Below are 19,068 nucleotides of genomic sequence, written 5' to 3'. Positions count from 1 at the left end.
CACTCATAAGTGGAATTTAAGAAGCAAAACAAAATGAGCAAAGGAAAAAAAAAAGACAAACCAAGAAAGACTTCTAACTATAGAGAACACACTGATGGTTACCAGAGGGGAGGGGTGTGAGGATGGGTGAAATGGGTAATGGAGATTAAGTAGTGCACTTATCATGAGGAGTGCTGAGTAACGTATAGAACTGTTGAATAACTATATTGTACACCTGAAACTAATATAACACTGTATGTTAACTACACTGGAATTAAACTTTAAAAGTCTAGATGAATGAAGAACATCATTAGCAGTTTATTTTGTACTAGTAAAAAATTAGTCTGAATGCCCAACTATAGTGAAATGAATATAAGGAAAGCTTTTGGCTGCAAGTAAACCTTATTATAGCACTGATGTGACAAAGGTTCTATTTTTCCCACAGGTCTGGTGGTGGGTAGTCTTTTTCTCTGACATAAGCTGGTGTAGTTATTCAGTGATGACATGAAGTAACTAGGCCTTTTCTGTTATTCTTCTCCGTCTGTCATCCTTCACCCCCAGCATGTTGGCTTCTTGTCTTCTTTCTTGTTAATTATGATTACAGGATTGCTATAGTTACAGACATCAAGACCCCAGTGAAAAGCAGCAGAAAGATGTCTGAATGTATTTTGGAGTGTGTCTACTTTTTTAGTGAATGGTAAACTTTCCCATAAGTAGCTTCTCCCCATCCCCAGCAGGTATCCATATATATCTCTCATTGGTTACATAGCCATGTCTGGCCAACAGAAACCAAAAAGCATGAATTTTACTTTCCAGATTCTATAGTGGGAAGTTACAAGATAGAAAGGGGTTTGGAGGGCAGCTCCGGTGGCGCAGCGGTTTAGTGTTGCCTGCAGCCCAGGGTGTGATCCTGGAGACCCCAGATAGAGTCCCACATCAGGCTCCCTGCATGGAGCCTGCTTCTTTCTCCCTCTGCCTGTGTCTCTGCCTCTGTCTCTCTCTCTGAATAAATAAATAAAAATCTTAAAAAAAAAAGGGGGGGGGTTTGGAATGTGTATTTTGAGTAGCCAGTCCACAAAATCTACAATGGTTAAATAAGTAAGGGTAAATTTACTTGAATTGATTTTTTTTTTACTCAGTTATTATTTTTACTTCTGTAATAAACTCAATGAAAATGATGGTATAAAAACAGTAATATAAAAAAAGTAATAACAGAAAATTAGATTAGTTGCATACTTAAACTGTGTTTAGCAGAATCCTTGGTATTCCAAAGTGCTTATTTTCTTGCCTCCTGACTGAACATTAGTTTAAGTGCCATAAAGTAGTAAAACAGTATTTACCACATAGAGGTGTTTTTCTTTAATAGAAAATAATAAGTACTCTTCAGAGTACCTCAGAGAAGGGAGGGATTACTTTAAGCTAAATAAGCTAAGACTTGGCATTGATAGAATTTAAAATTTCAGAAGGGCCATAGGGAGCTAGTGGGGACAAAGAGAAGAGCATAAGCCAAGAGACATGGGCTTGGCAGATTTTAGGCCATATTTGAAGACTAAAAGATTGTCTGCTTTGATTGGAGCACAGGATGTGTGAGAAGGGAATGTGGAAGGCAAAGCTAGACAGGTGAGTTGGGAACAGATTATAGATAGCCTTAGATTCCATTGGGAAGAATTTGGGCTTTAGTTACATAACACTTTAGATTTATAGGATCATGATTCGGACACATTGAATAAATGCTTTAAATATGAAGAGTGTTGCCCCTTGAAGACTGTTTCTTTAGAGATTGTATATCTCTATAGATATATTGAATATTTCTGTAGAGATTGTATATCTATCAAAGGTAATTTGATTGATCTAAAACATGTTTAGAACTCCTCTGCAGTATTCAGTATTCTAACTATAAAGAAAATCATACACTGTAGAAAACTTGAGATTTGCAAGGGTTACTTTGAGACCTTTGTGAATTCTCAAATTTTAAAATTGAGAGGTCTTTGTGTGGGATCTTTGCTTCCACTGAATTATATTTCCTTTGAGAGTCCTGTTGTATATACATTCCTATTAAGTTAATATTCTTCTCAATGTTAATGAAAGTTTTATTTCTTTTGATGAATAGATTTTGCTCAGGTTGGAGCATTTGCTGAGTCAGTAATTTGTGTGTGTGTGTGTGTGTGTGTGTGTGTGTGTGTGTGTAGAACATTTGGTGGACTTGTTCACGTTCATAGTTATAAGCTGTTACCAAAATTGACATTTCCTTCTTTTTCTAAGAGCTATCACTTTCTTAGTCCGTATATTTTCTTCATTTCCAATACCACTGCTAGCCATTTGGCTTTCTTTGGGGTTGGGGGGGCATTTTTTATAAAGAAATTCAGTTCAAAAAAAATTATTTTAGAGTTACTGCTTATGAACTTTGAGATATGAGTGCTTATTTAGGCTAGGCTCACACATTTAATCTGGATTTGATCTCTAGCCTCTCATTGTCTTAACGGAATGTCTTCTCAGTGGCTCTCAAACAGTGATAACTGTGAATTTTAAATCTGTGAATGTCAATTTTATTATATTGCTCATCCGCAGATTCTTCCCTTGATTGATACCGTATTCTCTCCATTCTATATGTGTATATGAATATGTACATATTTTTCCAGCTTTATTGAGATGTATTTGACATACAACATTGTGCAAGTGTATAGTGTACAATATGTTGATCTAATACTTTTGCATGTATATATGTATATTGCATGTATATATGTATATTTTAAAACTGGACTTTTCACTTCTTGTGCAAACATTAGAAACATTTACAAAGATTTGGGAGAAAGGAGGATATGCTGTGGGACTTGATTGGTTGGGGGCAAGAGGGAACCTGTGTGAGGACTCAAGAAACCTGCTGATGTATGGTTATTTATATTTTGCCATCAGTTGATAATATGTGTGTAATTTAGTGTTTCAAGTGTGAATTTGGGCAGTGGAGAATTTCTTATGTAGGACAATCTATATTTTTAATCATACATTTAGGGATGGAGGGATTGCTGTGATAGAATAAGCCACTATATCTCTTGTGGCATTTCAGACATAATATGTCATCTAAAAAAAAAAAAAAAAACAAACTAATCTTTTTTGGAAAGGAATGCTAGATAAATAAATAAAAATAATGGTACAGAACTTTAATGAGGAAGATTTCAGGAAACTCATTCATTTGTTAAAAGATAAATAAAGATAGCTCTAAAATTAATACTAGATTAAGATACAGTTTCTGAGATGACATTTATTTTTTAGGGAGAGTGAAGGAGGGGAGGGGCAGAGGGAGAGAGAGAATCTCAAGCCGACTCCTCCCTGAGCACTTAGTCTCACCTCCCTGAGATCATGACCTGAATCAAAGAGTCAGACACTTAATTCACTGAACCATCGGGCACCCCTATTTTGAGTTTATGTTCACTGCTTTTGCCTATAACTGCGTTTCTGGTTCTATACAGCATATTCTACTGGTCTACATATGTTTTATTCAGCATACATGTTTCATCCACTGGACATGGAGCTCCGTTTTATTTTGTCATTACCATAGGCCTAAGTGTCAATAATTGTGCCTGGTGCAAGGTAGGTGTTCAGTTAATATTGTTAAATGAATAAATATGAATATTTCAATAAATTTATGACTCAAATCCTCATTTATTAGGAGACTCCATTGTCTGGTCTTAGCTTTTTTCTATACATAACCTGTTCTGGTCTTGTACCCTCTTAGATTGAAAGTGCATTGTGAGTAGGAACTTGGTTTTATTTGTCTTTCCTATATTCTTTACAGTAATTTGAACTGTGGTGGGTAGTAGGTATTCCCTAAAGATGTGATTTTTTTTTAATTTTTAAAACTTTTTTATTTATTTATGATAGAGAGAGAGAGAAAGAGGCAGAGACATAGGCAGAGGGAGAAGCAGGCTCCATGCACCGGGAGCCCGATGTGGGATTCGATCCCGGGTCTCCAGGATCGCGCCCTCGGCCAAAGGCAGGCGCCAAACTGCTGCGCCACCCAGGGATCCCCCTAAAGATGTGATTAAACTGAATGAAGAATGGTCAATTTTATTTTTTTATCAGAAGATTGCTAAAAATGTAGTCATAAACGAGAAATTTGGAAGAGAATCAAAAAAGCTAATGTGTCCTTGTCTGTCAGCTTGAGGGCATATATAAGACTTTGTACTTCTGTAGAGTAGAGAGCTAGGGTTCTGGGACAGCTCTGTTCCTTGTTCTTTAACGGCCTATTTGCTTTATTTTTGGCCTTCTAACTATGTCACAGATGGTGTAGGTCAGTGGTTCTCCAAGTGTTGTCCCAGAATAGTAGCATTAGCATCACCTGGGTACTTGCTAGAAATGCAAATTCTCAGGCCCCACTCCAGACTGAGACTGGAGCTCGGTTTCAGTAGTCTGTGCTTTAGCCAGTCCTCTAGGTGATTCCCTTGGTAAAGTTTGTCTCCAAGTGGTCACACTGTATTTAGGAGAGAGGGCTACCTAGGGGCAACAGTTGTATGTCAGTGAAAACCAACTGGTAGCCTGAATTTAAGAGAATAATGTGATCCAAGGCTTTTCAGAGTGAACAGGTATGGCTTATAAACGTATGAAGATACAAAGCAAATTATTGAAACTTCATTGTATGCTATTTCTTAGTGTAAGTAACCTATATTATTCACTTTTACTTTTCAAGTATTTCTCATTATTTGTGAGTTTGTGCTCAAATAAAAGTGAGAAACTTAAATTGGTCAAGTTTTCTCTTACTTTACATTTTTGTAAAAATGAATATTCTTTCCCTCCCATAGCAAATGACCAGGAAACAACTGAAGAGTGTCCAAACCAAACTAATATTTTATGTATTTTTTTGAATATACTCAGTGATTTCAATTTTGAATTTGAGCCCTTTATCATTTTAGAGTATAAGATAGTTTAAATGGTTTCAGTAGATTAAATGGTACTTTTAATATTGTTTATTAGATCCTCTTGTATGCAGATATAACAGGTCTATATAACAGATATCCTTTTGACAAATTGGAGTTGAAAATAATACAAAAATTCATGTTTATCATGTAGACTTAAATAATAAAATATCCAGTTTTTTATTTTTGTATTTCTAATGTTAGGAAATGAAGGCCTAGTTTTAAGCATATAATATAAAAATCTTACGAGGCATTGTGAAAATCCTAACATTCATTTTCCTTGAGGATAATTCCAAAATTTTCAAATATATGTACCATTACCATTAGGTTTCCTTGAACAGATAAATGGATGTATGATGACTTAAAATTAAAATATATATATATATATGATTTTATTTATAATATTTGAAAGCTGTTTTCATGCCTTACCTACGAATTTACTCCATTTTTCTAATTTTTTTCTTATAATTTCAATCTCATGTCTTAATCTTTTGTTCCAGGACCTCTGGAAAGTTCAGATGAGTTCACTTTGTGAGAATGTTGAGGTGACATTAGTGCAGGCAGAAGCAAAAGTTTTAAAAAGTAGGCAAATTGTAGCTTAATAGTTTATAGAGAAGTATACCTATAAAATAAAAAAATAGATAACTGAATTTATCACTATTCCATATTATAGGACGGTATTGGAGGTTAGGAATATATTTGCTCTCTAACTTACAGATCTGTCTCTCTTACTTCAGAGATTGTAGTTGTAGTGATGTGCAGGGAGAACTTTTAAGGGGCCCTTTGGACCATGCATTTTTCTATCACGTCCTTGTTGCTGATACTCCCACTAATTGCGTGTATGTCTTGAGTTTTCCCAGTGGTGATTCATTCATGGTCTTAGACTGTCATCTTGGTTCACTTGTGAGACTATTTTGCTTTTTAGGGATATAAACTACTCAATCTCTTGGTGCTTCTTTTCTCTCCTTTGTAAAAATAATGTATTTGTATTAAAACATCTAAGGCAAAGTCTACAAACTGGTGACTTGTGGAGCCAGAACTAGGGAAGGTATTTGTTTGGCTGTAATAGTCTTTACATATTTCAATTAAGAGACTTCTATACATACTAACATGCTTGTGGTACAGCATTCAGAGGGTATAAGGAGGGACAGTATATTTAAAGGTAGTTTTAACTCCTATCCTCTTTCTTCCAGCCACCTGGTTACTTTCTTTGGAGACGTTCAGAATGACTATATGTTTGTGAATCATTCCAGAATTATTACTTCTACATGGAAGCATAATAGTATACGTATCTTTTTTTTTTTAAACCAAATGTTTGCAGACTATATACATTTTTCTATGTCTTTCATTTAATCTATCTTGGGAATCATTCTGTATCAATATATCTAGATACATTGTTTTGTATCAAAACATAGCATTCCTTTGTATACAGATGTATTCCACTTTATTTTCTTTATCTCCTCTTTTCCCTCCCTCCCTCTTTCTTTTGTTCTTTCGTTCTTTTCTACCCTCTCCTCTCCTCCCTTCTCTTCCATTCTTTCTTTCAGTCTCTTCTTATGTCTCCCCTCTTCCTTCTGCCTTTTCTGTTAAATAATCCAATTCAAACAACAGTATCCTGCCATATTAGCAAAATCTTTATCTGGGATTTACTTTTTATTTTGAAAGGGTAATGAGATTTATACCAGTTACTATGCTTTAAACTCAGGTGGTTTTTACAGAAGAAATTAGTCTGTAAGAACATGTGTTTTAAGATCTTTTGTTTCTAACTTTCTGAGTAGAGGTTTTCCAGAGGGAAAAAGTTTAAGATATTGACTGTTTCTTCCTCCTTTTTAATAGATATTAGTTAAGGACCTGATTTTCCACTAGTTGTATTCCTAATTTATTTAACCAGTCCCCTCTGAATGAACATTTGAATTATACATACATTTTTGTGTGTATTCTTTCAGTACATCATTTCACATGTGTGCCAAAATATTTGAAGGATAATGATCTAGAATTAGAATTGCTGAGTAAAGGGACGTCTGGGTGGCTCAGTAGTTGAGCGTCTGCCTTTGGCTCAGGTCTTGATCCTGGGGTCCTGGGACTGAGTTCCACACCGGGCTCCCCACAGGGAGCCTGCTTCTCCCTCTGCCTATATCTCTGCCTCTCTGTGTGTGTCTCATGAATAAAAGAAATCTTAAAAAAAAAAAAAAAAGAATTGCTGAGTAAAGAGTATGTGCATTTACAGAGTCGATGGATGTTGCCAAATTGTCCACTGTAGTGAAAATAATTTACATCAATACTGCCAACTTTCAAATTCCCTTTTCCTCAACATATTGTTTTATTACATTATTGAACTTAGTCTACTGGAAAAGGGGAAATCTGATTATAGTTTTTATTGGTATTTCTCTTATATGTGACATTAAACATCTTTTTAATATGTTTGCACTTTTTGTATTTCCTTTGTATCAACATGTCCTTCGAATGTGTTTTTATTGAGTCCTGGATTTTTATCTTACTGGTTGTAAGTGCTCTTTAATTGAATAAGAAAAGCAAACTCTTGTGATTTGTGATGACTGCATTTCCTATTTTGTTTTGACATTTGTCAAAAAAGAATTGTCTTATTTCTCATAATAGTTTTTCGGCAACTTTTAATTGCCATATAAATGTAAATATTTTTTTGAGATAAAATGTATTAATTTTTTATGGCTTTGGGTTTTGTCTTATTCTTAGAAAGGCATTCCTAACCTTGGGGTTATTAAAACAAACCCTACCTTTTCTTCAAATGCTTTGGGATTCTTTGAAAATTTTTTGTTATTTGTTTTGATGTGAGAAATGTTTTCTAGATAGCTGCCCATCAATATTTATTGAAAAACCTACATTTACCCCAGTGCTCTGCAATGTTCCCTTTAGAGTATACTAAATTCCTATATATATTTGGGTTTGTGTTTGGATTGTCCATACCATAGTTCTCTGTTCATGAATCAGTACTAGTGTTTAAATGACTGTAGAATCATAATATCTTTTAAAGTATCTTAAGGATTTTATTTTATTTTTATTTTATTTATTTATTTTTTTAGGGATTTTAAATATTTATTTTGCTTACTTATTTTTTCCATGTGTACTTCAGAATTGTCGTGTGCTGTATTCTTTGCGTAGCTTTCTTTTCCCTTGGAAATTTTATTCTAATCAGCTTATTTTTGTTATTATAAATGGGATTGTTTTCTGTGTCTGCTGTTTTTATAGCTCATGGGTTTTAATTTATTGTTTTTATATGTGGACACTTTACTAAAATTCCTCTATTTTTTGGTAAGACTTTGTAGTCAGTTTCCTTGGATATTCCTGGTATCCACTCAAATTGTTTGCAAATAATGATAATTTTATTTCCTCTTTTCTGTTCATAAACTTTTCTTTCTTGACTAAAGATATTGGCTAGTACCTCCAGAACATGGTTAATTAAATATTTGTGGTGAAAAATGGATATCTTTATTTTGTTCCTGATTGTCAGTACTTCTTGGGTTTTTCCATTATACATGATGCTGACTTTGAATTGAAATTTTTTTTTGTATTTTATCGTATTAAGGAAGATGGCATAGTGTTTGTTTCAAAATTTAAAATTTAGATCTTATATGAATAGAACAGTTGGCAAGGGTAATACACAGAATTTTTTCTTCTTTTTTTTTCTTTTTAATTTTTATTTATTTATGATAGTCCCACAGAGAGAGAGAGAGAGAGAGGCAGAGACACAGGCAGAGGGAGAAGCAGGCTCCATGCACCGGGAGCCCGATGTGGGATTCGATCCCGGGTCTCCAGGATCGCGCCCTGGGCCAAAGGCAGGCACTAAACCACTGCGCCACCCAGGGATCCCAGAATTTTTTCTTCTTGAACTATTTGAGGGCAATTTGCCAGCCAACCTGAGCCAGCCAACCTGATAGACTGTTGCCTTCCACCAGATACTTAAGTGTTTATTTCCTATAAACAAATACTTTCTTATGTAACCACATATAACCATCAAAGTCAGGAAATTAACACTGATATATTGCTGTCATCTAACCCTCAGACCCCATTCATGTTTCATCACTTGTCCTAATGTCCTTTTATTGCCAAATTCAGTTCAGAATTTGGTTTTCATGTCATTTTTTACTTATTTATATATTTTTAAAGATTTTATTTATTCATGAGAGAGACAGACAGAAAGAGAGAGAGGCACAGACACAGGCAGAGGGAGAAGCAGGCTCCATGCAGGGAGCCCGACACGGGACTCGATTCCGGGACTCCAGAATCACACCCTGGTGGCGCTAAACCGCTGAGCCACCTGGGCTACCCCAGTTTTCATTTCTTTTTAGTCTCCTTTAGTCTAAAAGTCTTTTCTTGACTTTTATGACCTGACAGTTTTGAACATTACAAGAAAATTAATGTAAAATGTCCCTCAACTTGAAATTGCCTGATATTTCCTTATGATTGATTTCAGGTTATGCATCTTTTGTGGAAATACCACAGAGGTGTTCTGTGATCACCAAGAAGTATCACCAATACTTCCATTACTCTTTTTTGTTTGTCTTTCTAGGTAACTCCATCTTCTTTGTAATCTTTCTCTTGTGGGTCTTTTATTTTTATTAAATATTTAATACAATGTGTGAATTGATAGGATGGGGAAGCAAGTGTGCTGAGAACCCAAGGAGTATCTGGTAGGTTCAGGAATGAGTACAGTAAAGACTTTGTAGTATTAATGGGCTAAAGTTTCAGAATCCTACAGGAACCATGATGGTGGCGGAAATACAAAACTAGCCAAAGGATAATAGAGAGGAAGAAATTGGTCGTTAATTTTATTATTATTTTGATTATATAATTATGCAGATTAGATCATTGTTTTTATTAAAGCCATTTTGAAGACTATATAGAATTCTATGGGAGAGCATAGAATTGGTCAAACAAGTTGAGCCATCAAATCCTTTTGACAAGACTTTCATTTTTGCAAGCCTTTATTTCTTTTTTTAGCGGGTGCATGGTGCAAGGTGGGGGAGTAGGTGGAGATGAATAGAGGGAGAGGGAGAGAGAATCTTAAGACGGTTCCATTCACAGCACAGAGCCCGACTCAATGCTTGATCTCATGATCCTGAGCTGAGATCAAGAGTTGGATGCTTAACTGACTGAGCCACCCAAGTACCCCTCATTTTTGTCAGCTTTAAAAACAATGTATTATGGGATCCCTGGGTGGCGCAGCGGTTTAGAGCCTGCCTTTGGCCCAGGGCGCGATCCTGGAGATCCGGGATCGAATCCCACGTCGGGCTCCCGGTGCATGGAGCCTGCTTCTCCCTCTGCCTATGTCTCTGCCTCTCTCTCTCTCTCTCTCTCTCTCTCTCTCTGTGACTACCATAAATAAATAAAAAAATAAAAAAAAACAAAAAAAAAACAATGTATTATTACATTGCTTACATAAAATAATGATTTTGCAGGGTACATCATTTCACAAGGTTTTATGATCATTAAGTTTGGGTAGTATAGATATTTGATGCCTTTTCCTCTGTGAATACAATTGTTTTGGACTATTTTTAATTCAGTAAGAAAAGAATAATCCTTTTAATTGCATTTTAAGAACTTAATGAAATGCAAACAATAACAGTACCATGTACATCTTGAAAATTATAAGATGCTTAATAAATTGGATTTTATGTTCATTATGGTACTGAAAGCATGGAGTGTTACTCAAACTGAGTAGAAGTAAGTTTAGTAACTCACTAAACTAAGTTGGACAGTTCAGAATTTAAGAATGTGGTAAGGTCATCATTAAATAAAAATTCTTGCTTACTTAAATGGAAAGCACTATGGAAATATAAATAACATTGTTATCTAGGTTAATGTAATAGAAATGGAAGAGGAAAGCATAAGAGAATAGTGAAACTGATAGCTATCCTTGAGGGCCCTTAAATCCTTTCTGCCCTATTCTTAGTGGTGTTATGTGAGTTATTTAACAAGTTAGTGTTTGCAACATAGTTTCAGTTCCTTAAGTGGAAAATACTATTTCAATTATAAATGTGTTTTAGGTATTCTGGAGAGCCGCTCTTTCCTAGCTGTTTTTCTGAAGACAAGAGTTTTATGGTTTTGTTTACATGTTAAAATTAGGGATTTTTTTTTTTTTATCTGTAATTATTCTTTGAAGGAGCCAGGAACCTATGAAGGGCTCTTGTCTCTGATTTACCTTTTTGAACTTTCACTTTTTCCCTGCATATTAAGTCTCTTAAAGGTGGGGATTGAGAAAAGGCAGCTGTGTATTGTTGGTAGGGCAAGTCCAGAATAGACTCTTTGAAGACTGTCTTAAATCCATTAGATTTACATATGTGGTGAAGCTCTGAGAACTGTTACTTTGCAATGGTATTACAAGAACTCACTATTTTACTTTCTCCCTTTCCCCATCTTCACTCTTTAAGAAGCCCCCTCAATGCCATAAACACTTGATCAGACTATACTGTATACTTTGCATGTGTCTAAATTTATATTGATTGTTTTAGATAACAGACTCTTAGAGGATACAGTCTATCTGTTGTAAAATCCCTGGTCTGAAGTAAATGCATATTAAAAAAATTAATTTTTTCCCCTTGCAATTAGTGCCTTTCTATATCTGTACATACTTTGTGACACACATGTAAAAGGAAACACATTTGTATCTAAGTGTCCTGTCTCCCAAAGTTTCTTTCTTCAACTGAGTTAAAAAGTTTTTTTATTTGGTCTAATCTTAGTTTTGCTTTTCTTTTTCCCACTCAGGCCCAGATTGCTTTCCTTCAGGGGGAAAGGAAGGGTCAAGAAAATTTGAAGAAGGATCTTGTGAGGAGGATCAAAATGCTGGAGTATGCTCTTAAACAGGAAAGGTAATTCAGTGAAATGGACGGTGATGTTCTCTTTAAATATTGGGGTAATTTCTCTTATTCCTAAAACTAACACAAATTTTAATACTTAGTACTTTTGAGTTCAGGAAATAGTATCTCTAATACACATTTACAAATGATTGTAATATGTTAATGTTACTGTGAATGTCTAATAATCATAGCCAATAAACTGATTTATATGATTTTTAAAAAAATTTAGCAACATTTTACCTCTGCCTTGTCCTTTCTGAAGAAACTTATTGGCTTTCTGAGCTGTCATTGTCCATTTCTTTAAGGAATTGAAATTGTTTTTGAGTTGTAAAGGAAATTTCTGTAATGCTTACTCCCTTGTCATCTAATATTATTCAATTTGATGTGTTTTCTTTGGGGGAAAAATGCAGACTGTATTGAGAATCTTTTTATCTTTTTCTAGACTTTTTTGGTATTTTGTTCCTTTGCTATTAGCTATTCATATTTCTTAAGTGAGTCTTATCTTTCTATATTGCTAGAGTCTAAAATAGGTTACTAAGCGCAGGTCACAAGTAAAGGACAGTAGGTCATAGATGAGAGTTTTGGAAATTTCCATATGAATTATAAGTTAATTTTTAACAGGTGGTCTTTGGATTTTTTGTTTTTGGGTAATAGTTTGTTTTCATTTCAGATAATTGAGTACTTGATAGGCAATATTGAAATTTTCTATTTTGCTTGTTTTGATCATGTGCTTTTCTCATTTCTTTGAGGTTGATTTGTGGACTGTTTGCAAAATTTCCATAAAATAGCAGTTAACAGATAATACTTATGAATATTAAGAAGCCGATTAAATTTTATTAGAACTTGTTTCACCTTTATGCAGGATGTTTGAATGGCACAAGAAATTGAAAACTAGCTGACCTCTTGGTAAAAAATAGATAATTGTTTTTATTCCTTGAGAGGTTGGTTGACCGCTATATTGGAGAAATGGGGGAAACTTTTGCCTACTTTTAAAAGCATGCAATTTGGGAATATTTGAGATTTTAAGCAATCAAATTATAGGTGTCATTGAATAGAAAGAGTAATAGCAATAATGGCAACTTAACTGCTATGTACCTTGCCCTGAGGCTTAAAAACAAAGTAACTTGAGTAGAGTTGCAAAGTTGTATAGAGCTGTGATTCAGATCCATCAGGTCTGAATTCTGTACTCTTTACCAGTGTATTATTCTATCTTGTGATACAGAAGAATTAAAATATGCAGATACTAAAGTAACCAGGGATGTTAGCCGTGTGTATGTGTGTGTGTGTGTGTGTGCACGCGCGCGCTCATGCGCATGTGTGTATGTATATAAATATGTCCCTTCTCACTAAACATATTCACTGATGTATCTATCCAACTTAAGCACTGTGCTGGAGCTGAGTATAAAAACATAGCTCACTATCCTTGGTCCATAAGGGCTCAGAGGAGCAAGAAGCAGACTTGGAAACCACAAAAGTACAGTGCAATGCAGTATGATAGGTGCTATGGGAGATGTCTGTACAGGGTACAGTGGAGTCACAAAGAATAGAGTGGTTATTTGGATCTGGAAGGTGGAAGTAGAAGGGAAGATATAATTGGAGAGGAAGTGAGACTTGAACAGCATCATAAAAAATAAGGTGTTTGCCAGGTAGGCAAAGTTCAGGAAATAGGATATGTTTGACAGGGAACAGAACAGTTTGGTGTGTCCAGAAATTTGCAGTCACTGTTTTTTGGATGATAGGATGTTAGTTGTGATTTAGTAAGTGAAAATAGTAGACCGAGGCAAGATCCAGATCATGGGGAACTTAACTAAAGAGTTCAAACTTTTATCTTCCATATAATAGGGAATGTTGAAAGTTTTCCAAAACCTTTTATTCTAAAATTTCTTTTTTTTTTAAGATTTTATTTATTTATTCATGAAAGAGAGAGAGAGGCAGAGACACAGGCAGAGGGAGAAGCAGGCTCTATGCAGGGTGCCTAATGCAGTACTTGATCCTGGGACTCCAGCATCACGCCCTGAGCCAATGGCAGGGGCTAAACCGCTGAGTCACCCAGGGATCCCCCTTATTCTAAAATTTCTTAAGCTAATAAGAAGTTGCAAGAACTACATGCCTTTTACCCAGATTTACGAGTTGACAACATTTTTCTGTATTTACTGGTATGTTCACTCTGTAGGCACATTGCTTTTTTCCTGAATCATTTGCTGCTTAAATGTAGACATTATACCCCTTTGCCCCTGAATACCTCAGTATATATCTTCTAATAGCAAGAAGATTCCTTTATGTAACTCTTTATCAAATTAAGGAAGTTTACTGTTGAAATAGTTCTATTGTCTAATATAGCCATAGCCTGTATAGTTCCAGTGATTATCTTTATAGCATTTTTTTTCCCTCAAATGTCCCAGTAATTATTTTTGTGGTACTTTTTTTCTTGGTCTAGGATCTAGTCTAGGAATACGAACTGTATTTAGTTGTCGTGCAATTGAAAGGAGCATGGAATAGTGTGAAATAGATTTTAGAAAGATCACTCTGACCTCAGTATGGGGGTGGACTGGAAAGATCTGTTAATAGAAGCTGGAAGAGTCTAAGAGTCTAGGATGAGAATGCATCAGCTATGAAACATTTTAAATAGAATCCATAAAAATTAGAGATGGCTGGGTATGGAAGATGAGGAGGAATGATAATTCAAGAATGATTCCCAGGTTGCTGGCTTGAATAGAAGTTTTGTAAGTTATCAAATGAATTAAAGATTAAGAATTAAGGGTTGAAAAGCAGATATGGGAATAGGACTCAGGACTAGAGATGTATACTTGAGAAGCATGAATATTGTGGATAAAGTTATAGGAGTAGTTGAAACAAGCACAACAATTATGGGAAGAGGAGAATCAGCCAGAGCCACAGAAAATGGAAATGTTTGAGGAAACGGCAGAAGGAGGAAGAGCCAGCAAAGAAATGGTTGGAAGAGGAAGGACAGAGCAGTATATTGGAAGCGCTAAAGAGGGTGGGAGTTTGACAACTGCAGATGCCAAACAGACTCCAAGTAAGTTGTAAACTGAAAATAGTCATCTAGATTTGTCAGGTAGGAGCTTGCTGGTATCCTTGCCAGAATAGCTTCAGTGAGGTAGCAGGAACATAAACCAGATCACAGGGGATTGAGGGGTGAGAAGGACAGATAAAGTGGAGACTGATAGAGTCGCTTATTTTTTCAAGTAGTTTGACTTTGAAGAACAGAAGAGATAACTGGGTCAAGGGAAGATTTTTTTTTTTAACTAATGGAATTCTGGGAAAAAGTCACTGATTTTATATCTTCTGAAATTTATGTATTGGTTTGAGATTTTTCCTGATGTATATAGCACTATTTAAATATAGTAAATTAAGGAATAAAAAAATAATTTCTTTGTAGATTGGAGCTCTGAAACATTTCAGTTCTTTAACTCTGAAATTATTTTTCTAATGCTTTAATGCTAGGAATTTTAAAAAATTTTAGAGTTCTAGAACATTTCATTTCTTTTGATTCTGAGATTATTTCTCTAATGCTTTAAGCCAAGATTTTTAAAGAAAAACAATTTTTTTTTAATTGAGGACAGTTTGAACCATCAGTGTAGAGAGGCATATATCTTCCGTGTACGCCTCCAAGCCTCAGCGATAATGCTCCTGTCAGCCTTGCTTCATCTGGATTTGTTTTAGCACAGCAGATTCTAGACATCTTGTCATTTAACCCAACACACCTAAGTTTAAGGATCATGGTGTAAATTGCCATGTTAGTGATTTTCTTAGTAGTCCTAGTTAAATAAGATCCAAATTCAAGTGAAACTGAACCTTTAACATTACAGCAAGATTACTCGTCTAGCTGTGAATTTATCAAGACATTCCATAAAGTATGATAGAATATGCAAAAGGAGCAAATTTACATCTAATTTTTCAGGAATACAGTGTGCAGTCTAAGATGTACTCTGGAACTTCTATACTGAAGAACCTTAAATACTATATAAAATACTGTCTGAAACATTCCATTTTTCCTGATTTCTGTCTTTCATGTACACTACTGTAAAAACCCATATATCCTCCTTGCCTCTAATATTTCCATATTTGAATTTGTCTTCTAAATTCATAGGATTCATTTTTTAAAATACAGATATATCTCTGCTTAAAAATATCTCACTTATTTCAAAGTTCTTCCTAGAACTCTTATAGCCAGGCCCCTATCTAGTCCTGTATGTACACACACATTTTTTTGACCTGTGATAAATTTTTTTCCCCACTTTTTCTTCTGACAGAAATATTCTTTATCAATCTGTTCTTCTGATTGGAAAACCTGATTTTTTGAGGTTTTGCTAAAATCTCATGTTACCTTATTTTGATTAGTTCTCCTTGATACCACCTTTGATAGATTAGATAATCCCTTATCCGAATTCCTATTACATTTTTAACAAGATTTTATTTATTCATGAGAGACACAGAAAAAGAGGAGGAGACATAAACAGAAAGGAGAAGCAGGCTCCCTGCAGGAAGCCTGATACAGGACTTGATCTACTTCATCTCAGGACCCCAGGATCATGACCTGAGCCAAAGGCAGATGCTCAACCACTGAGCCACCCAGGTGCTCTTCCCACAACATCTGATAGAACTCATAACTCTTATCACAGTGTGCTGTCTTATTTATTTTAATTTCTCTTAGGCATTTCCTTGCCTCCACTCTTCATTGACTATAAACTGCAGGTTATTCCTAGTAGCCAATACAGTGACTGAAATGTCATAAGAATTGAGAAACAGTTCATTGATTTCATCAAATTATTTTTAGCATCAATATTTACAGTGTAATTGGAGTGCTATGTTATATTCCTAGCACATTTTATATAATAATAGACTTTGAAACAAAGCTATAATAGGACTTTTTTATTATTATACAATTTTTATGCTGTTTTATCCAGTAAAGGCCAGTAAGGGGGGCCTAGCTGTGTATTATAGAGTTGTTTGGCATGAGATCTGCTATTTATTTTATATAGTCACATTTAGACAAAAAGATAAGGGAACAAGAAGATTGGTAGATAACACAGTGAGATAAAGTGTTAAAACCATGGGAAACAATATGAGTGAGAAAGGTATTTAGTGTATTGGCTTCAAAAGGAATGTTACTAAGTTGAGAAGGGTTCTGGGAATAAATTATTTTTCAGTGAATTTAACAGTTCAGTAGGGAGACCCTGCTTCAAGAGAATATAACCTGTGGTAAACACAATAGTTCTTTCCTTTGTCTTTGTTTAAATTTATGAAATATTAGTTCATAATGTTATTTCTATTACATACATTGTAAAGATTATTTTCTAGTTTCTTTTTAATATAAACTCTGTTGCAGTTTTTCCTAAGACCACTAGAATGCACTATAGTGCAGTATTTTTTGTATAGAAATGTTTTTCTATATATATGTATATTTAAATGAACTCCATAATATTTTATTGCTACTTTTATTCCCTCCTCCTCAGACCAGTTACTTTGAATTGCTATTTGACTTTTAGGAGGTATGTTACATAGGAGGTATTTAGGTGAAAAATCTAAAGATTGACAGTTACATTAAGAACCTTGTTTAGTTTTTAGTAACTAAGCAAAATAAAGTGGCTATAAATCTTACTCTGTAATAATCAACAGTATTACAAATACATTGAAATAACTAGGAAATGTTTAGTCTGGTAATGAAATCTTAATATTAAGATTAACAGAAGCATTGGGGATAGAGAAAAAGATGTTCTACTTAATTTGGAACAAAAATATTTACTAAAAGTTAAAATAAATAAGAAATATATGCATGTTGTTAATTAACCAAATAACACATTGTGGTCTCCCTTATGTATCAGTTCATTGATTTCCCTTCCCAAAGGAAATCTTATTAACTAATGTCTTATGTATCATGTAATCTTCCAAAAATCTATATATATGAAATATATCTATGACACACATATATAAAACAAATATTCTTTTATTTTTATAGTTTATTTTTAATGGGTATATATATATATATTTTTTTTAAAGATTTTATTTATTCATTCATGAGGGACACAGAGAGAGAGAGAGGCAGAGACACAGGCAGAGGGAGAAGCAGGCTCCACGCAGGGAACCTGATGTTGGACTCGATCCCGGGACTCCAGGATCACACCCTGGGCCAAAGGCAGGCGCCAAACTGCTGAGCCACCCAGGGATCCCAGTGGGTATATTTTATTGCAAAACATTTTGTGCATACGCAAAATGTATAAAGACTATACTCCTATATCTGCTACCTACCTTAAACATCAGCTGTCAATAATTTTCATAGGTTTTCTTAAAATTCTCCTCCATATAGACTTTGATTTTTCTGTTGTAACTGCAGAATAGTATGAATTCAAGTACTTTGCTCATTTAAGCAAATAATTTTCATTTCCTTTATACCTTTTTGAAATATAAAAACTTCTTTATGTTAAGTGCTCAATCTTTTAAAAAAATTAACTTTGAAATTTGGCTGTATTCCTTAGTACTTTTTTACTTTGGTTTTTCAAATTACTATTACTGTTGTTGTTGTTAACCTTATTACATATAATATTTATTGTAAATGGCCTCAATATTTTGGGCAAGCAAACAAGTCAAATATACAAGTACATTACTAAGTTATGGCCATTTTTGGTTGACCTTTAAAATTTTAACCTTATCTGGATTATTTCTCTGGTCTCAAATGGTTAAATCTTGAAATGGTGAAATCAGGTTAGCCAGAAGTACCTTTAAAAGGAAAATAGATTCAACTACCTTTAAAAGGAAAATAGATAAGAATTTCTGTTCACAGTTCTTCCTGAAAGGGCAAAGGATATCTTGACTATTAAAAAAAAATTATTCATTCCTTCTTCAATAACTTATTCAATATTGGTGATTTGGGCTGGTTCCCCCTCCCTCCTTTGAATTGTTTGCTATGACGCATACTTGGTAAATCTTAATTGCCTGACAAGGCATAAAGTATTATGGATGACCTAAAACCTTTAGTTTGGGTATAGTTTACACATAATGTTATATTAGTTTCAGATGTGCAGCACAATGACTCTATTTCTATGTTATGCTGTGTTTACCACAAGTGTAGTTACTGTGTGTCGCCATGCAATGCTATTACAATAAGATTGACTATATTCCCTATGCTGTACCTTTCATCCTGTGACTTATTCATTCTGTAACTCAAACCTGTATCTCCCAGTCTCTTTAACCTGCTTTGCCCTGCCCCTCCCTCCTTTCCTCTGGTAATTCTCAGTTTGTTCTCTGTATTTGTAGATCTGATTCTGTTTTTTTATTTATTTGTTTTGTTTTTTAGATTCCACATGTGAGTGAAACCGTTTGGTATT

The 19,068-nt window shown here is 34.5% G+C and overlaps 1 protein-coding gene across 3 annotated transcripts in view; it reads left to right on the top strand.

The window, feature by feature from the left end:
* STRN (striatin) overlaps positions 1 to 19,068 on the top strand; it is a 95,967-nt gene that overhangs the window by 20,090 nt on the left and 56,809 nt on the right. For all 3 annotated transcript variants that reach the window (XM_038561267.1, XM_038561265.1, XM_038561266.1), the window contains exon 2: positions 11,631 to 11,734. In XM_038561267.1, coding sequence (XP_038417195.1) covers positions 11,706 to 11,734 — 29 coding nt within the window. In that variant the 5' untranslated portion in view covers positions 11,631 to 11,705. The remainder of the gene's footprint in view (positions 1 to 11,630; positions 11,735 to 19,068) is intronic.

The sequence above is a fragment of the Canis lupus genome, chromosome 17, assembly GCF_011100685.1.
Source record: "Canis lupus familiaris isolate Mischka breed German Shepherd chromosome 17, alternate assembly UU_Cfam_GSD_1.0, whole genome shotgun sequence".
Lineage (NCBI taxonomy): Eukaryota > Metazoa > Chordata > Mammalia > Carnivora > Canidae > Canis > Canis lupus.
This window is presented reverse-complemented; position numbering and strand designations above follow the sequence as displayed.